Here is a 4,493-nt window from a genome sequence, read left to right as displayed (position 1 = left end):
GAGGTCTCTGTCACCTCATCTCCCAGGTGGGAAGGGCATTTTATTTCCTAGTTTCACATTCACTTTCAGTCTAGAACAGGCCTCCACTGTACAACTCCAGATTGGCCAGAGGGTTGTGGCCGGCTCCCAGAACGCAACTGGCCCCTCACCCCTGCAGGCACGGCTTGACCTCCCAGAGGAAGGCCCTCCTGGTCTCTGGGTCCTCTCCTTCTCTTGGACTCAATTTCCCTGCCCTGCTTCTGCGTAGCCGAGGCACGCATCCCCCCGCCCGCCTCCACTTGTCCCCTTCCTGTGGTCCCTACCCCAGCCCCGCAGTGGAAGGGGGTGAGCCGCCAGCGTCCCCGTGAACGGGCACGGAGGGGGAGAGAGGTTGTGTGCGTGTGTTTGTTACCGTGGCCAAAACACTGCGCTATCTGGCAGTCAGAGGATGCTTTCGCTGGGTTTCAGGAATGGGGACAAAGAAAAAATATCCAGACTGTCTTCCAGCAGCGGCAGCAGCAGAGGCGGCGGCGGCGGCGGCCGAGCCGGGCCTCATTTGTTAGCGGGGTGTCGAGGTAATGGTCGCCACCGAGGCCCGTCCTCTCCTCGGCAGAGTAAACAAGACAGATGGGCCTGGGCCTGGCGTGATTAAAGATGAAACGTGGATCCATCTTCACCAAAGCTGAAAATGAGGAGTGCAGCCTCCTCCTATTTCTCTTTCTGTCTTTTTCTTTCTTCCTTCTTTTTTTTAAGGAAGAAAGCAAGAGACTTGAACCTTGCTTCTGGGGGGCCTCGCCTGGCTCCATATTGTCATTTCTATAAATAAAGCTTCCCCTCCCCCCTCCTCTGCATTTATTCGTGTAAATAGACAAAGTGGGGGGAGAGCAGGTAGGCTTTTTCGGACCCAGGCCTCAGGGTCCCCTCCCGCGTCTCCCCCAACCGCCCCCCCCCGCACTCGCAACCCACCCCCGCCCCGAGGTTCGCGGCTCCCACGTGGGGGACACTAGAGCGCGGGGGGGCCTCCGTTGGGCCGGCCAGGGGGCCCTCCGGCTGCGCCTGCGGTGCCACCCGAGCGGATCTTGGTGTTGGGCAACTTGTGGTCTTTTTTCCACTTCATTCGCCGGTTCTGGAACCAAATCTTAATCTGGCGTTCAGAGAGGCAGAGAGCGTGGGCGATCTCCACCCTCCGGCGCCGCGTCAGGTAGCGGTTGTAGTGAAATTCTTTCTCCAGCTCCAAGACCTGCTGGCGAGTGTAGGCGGTCCGAGAGCGCTTGGGCTCCCCGCCGGCGTAATTGGGATTTACTGGACACACACAAAGAGAGGGAGAAAGAGAAAGTTTTATTGCCCCGAAAGGGAGGAGGGAGAGCCCTTTCTTCCAGCTAACACAGTATCTCCCTCCCTCCCTCTCCCGCCACCTCTTCTTCCTCCAGAGGGGGTGGGGATGAAAGAGAAAGCGGGACCCCAGGAAGAGAAAGAGACCTCTAAGTTTTGGAGGATTGTGTGGTCACGACGTTGTTGTTTGGGTGTCCGGGGGGAGTGAGGAATCTTCACAAGGTTTTAATCGCTCCTCTCTCCCCGCACGTGGCCTGGGGCCCGGGATGGGAGAATGAGGGGTGAAAGAGGGAGGGGGCTTCATTAAACCTTTCTTCTGTTAGTTCCCACCCTCTGTGCTCAGATTCCAAGCAGTGCCTGCCCCCAGTAAAAACTTTTGCCCACTTCTCAAGCCAAGGAGCCAGACTAGAGGAAAGAAAGGAAAAAAAAAAATACAGGGAGTTGACTCAACTCTCAGCTTAAATACAGATTACCTCCTCCCCCCTTCTCCTCCCCCCCTTACACCCCTCCCCAATTTCCAATTTCACTGAGACTGCATCTCCCTGGCGAAAAAGTCGCTGGTGAGAATGGCAAAGAGGATGGGGAACCGACTTCAAAGGCGCGGGGCCCACCAGGCCATAAAAATTTATGGGGGATGTAATTATGTGGCTCTGAAAACAGGCGACCGTAAATCTCCGGCAATGGCGAGTTTATAGCGGGGACAATTGGCTTCCCCTAGCTCCCCCCCGCAATGCCTCGAGGTCCCTTTGGTGTAAAGCGCCAGGGGTGGGAGGGGGAAGGGGTGCCCACGCACTCACCCGTGCTCACGTGAACTTTGCGCATCCAGGGGTAGACGATGGGCTCTTTGCACGCGGAGTGGGACGGGCTGGGGTGCAGGGGGTTCTGAGCGCAGGGAGGCGGCGGGGGGCTGCTGCTGACCGCCTCGCAGCGCTGGCCGGGCTCCGGGAGGAGGGCCCCAGAGGGCGGCGGAGCGGGAGCCCGAGGGGACAGCCCGGGCGGTGGCGGGGGCGGCGGGGGCGGCGGCGGAGGCGGCGGGGGCCCAGGGTCCCGGCAGGCCGCGTAGCGCTGCACGGTGCACGCGGAGCGCCGCCCGAAGCCCGCCTCCGGCTGGAAGCTGCTCTCTCGCCTCTGGCCGCCGGCGTAGTACCCCGGCGAGTGGTCGCTGGGTAGGTAATCGCTCTGTGAATATTCCTCGCACGGAGGGAACTTGGGGTCGACATAGTTTGAGTTGATCAAAAAAGAACTCATAGCCATTAATTTCTGGGAATTGTCCACAAAATATACTAAAATTTATTCCGACCCCTGACTCGTTTTCCTGTTTCCGAAAGCCCTCCTACTTACTGTCAAGTGAACAAAGTTAGGGGCCCACGTGATCCTCGGAGCCAATGGCCGCCCCGCCTGCGATTCCCGGATAAGGAAATCTGCTCACCCGGACCCTACTCCAGCCAAAGAGGTTTATTTCCCCTTCTTCTCTTCCCCCCCCCTCCCCACCCAACACCAGGATTTACATAGGGCTCCTGCGGGGCGACCGCCTCCTCGCTTCTCCTCACCCGGATTGGGGAGAGGGAGGGAGGGAGATGGAGAGCGAGTGAGCAGGTTGCCACCCGAGGGCCTGTTGGGGCGCTGGGCGGAGCGCAATCCCTGGATCCCCTCAGAAGCTGGGGCTTCGGGTGTGGCCCCTCCTGTCCTGACTCACCTCCCCCCAGGCCTTCCTTAGGGCCCCAGCCCCTCCTCACGACGTGGCGAGGGAGAGCCCCTTTACCCGGCGTCTGTGCGGGGGAGTTAAGTGAGGGACGGACTAGGGGCTCCGCCTGAGAGGGGAACCCACACGGGGGAGAGGCACTGAGCGTGGGCCTTTTCTCTGCAGCCGCACGGGGAGGGGTAGGGAGTGAGAGGGGAGGCATCGGAGCAACCAGGCGGGTGCACGGAGGGACTTGTCAGAGATGAATGGAACCGCGGGCGGATCGATAGGAAATTCATGCACTAATTCGGGGAGACCTCGCCTTCCAAATCGCATTTAGCTGCGCTATTAGTTTGGCTGTGTCAGTCAGTCCGTCTGTTTCCCTCTCCTATCCACTCCTCCCCGTACCCCACGCGGCCCAAGCCGGGAGAAACGACTTGGTTTCCCACACTAAACATGAGCACTAGAGTAAAAAACCTCCAACTTTTGAGAGCACGCTGAATAGAAATTTGCTAATTCCAAAAGCACCGGAGCAACGCTAACCGGGCGTCGAGACGTTGTAATTGCCGCTAATGCGGCCGCCCGCGCAGCGAGCAGAAATCTCACATCCTTGTGATGCTGAGGATAGGAGACGGGTGATCCCCGCACAATAACACCCCTTGGTAATCGTGTGTTTCCAGGGCATCTTGTTCTGAACCCAAACGGAAAGGCGACCTCTGCATCCGTTTGAAAAGCAAATTTCCTTTGCCTTCGCACACTGAAGACAAGTCATTTTTACCGGATTTTCAGTGAAGCCTCCCTAAGCCCAAAATAGGGAATAGGTGGGCTGGAGGGAGAGGATAAAATAAAAACATCAGCAACAATATTAACCTTTTAAGTGAAGTGAAAAAGGACCAAGGCTCCCAAGGGCAGGCAGGGGGAGATTTCAGGTAGATGATTCCTCCATCTCTAAGCAGTTGAGGGAGAAAAAGAAAGAGAAAGAAGAAGGAAGGAGTCTTCGTGTGGTCAGTCACTGGATGGTCCTCATTTAGGAAAAAAAAATATTTTTTTCTTCAGGAAGAAAAAAATGAGCGGAGTGTTTATGTCAACTACATATTCCCCTAGATACGAATTTGTGACCACAAAATTCCTTACACAAATTCGGATCTACAGGGTATATACAGAAGACAGATAGATCTTCTTGGCCCAGAAATTTTCCAGTTCTCCTACTTTCCACGCGTCCTTCTTTTGGGGTGTAGTTTGAGTGCTTCGATTTGATTTCGTTTTGTTCCAAGTTCTGAGGTCTGGGAGCAGGAAAAGTCACTGCGGTTCCATTCCTGGGATTACAAGGTTTTCAACTCTCTTCCTCTTCTATTAGAGAGAAATAGAAGCTGCCGGTCCCGCAAAGGGACGCGAACCTCGGGGCCGCTGCGCAACTCGGCGGCGCATGAATTATGAGATGTAAACATTAGCTAAGCACAAAAGGAGGAAGGGTCATCCTGAGGCTGCAGCGTAGTCAGAA

At 56.5% G+C, this 4,493-nt stretch overlaps 1 protein-coding gene across 1 annotated transcript; it reads right to left on the bottom strand.

The window, feature by feature from the left end:
• On the bottom strand, window positions 1-2,716 carry HOXB4 (homeobox B4). The gene is made up of 2 exons (XM_067717604.1): window positions 2,109-2,716; window positions 1-1,281 (listed from the first exon to the last, which is right to left on the bottom strand). Exons 1-2 carry the CDS (start codon window positions 2,563-2,565, stop codon window positions 983-985), a joined length of 756 nt encoding a protein of 251 aa, XP_067573705.1. The 5' UTR covers window positions 2,566-2,716; the 3' UTR covers window positions 1-982.
• Between the last annotated feature and the right edge of the window lie 1,777 nt (window positions 2,717-4,493).

The sequence above is a fragment of the Pseudorca crassidens genome, chromosome 19, assembly GCF_039906515.1.
Source record: "Pseudorca crassidens isolate mPseCra1 chromosome 19, mPseCra1.hap1, whole genome shotgun sequence".
Classification (NCBI taxonomy): domain Eukaryota; kingdom Metazoa; phylum Chordata; class Mammalia; order Artiodactyla; family Delphinidae; genus Pseudorca; species Pseudorca crassidens.
Note: the sequence above shows the minus strand (reverse complement) of the source record. Positions and strands in the feature narration are given on the sequence as shown.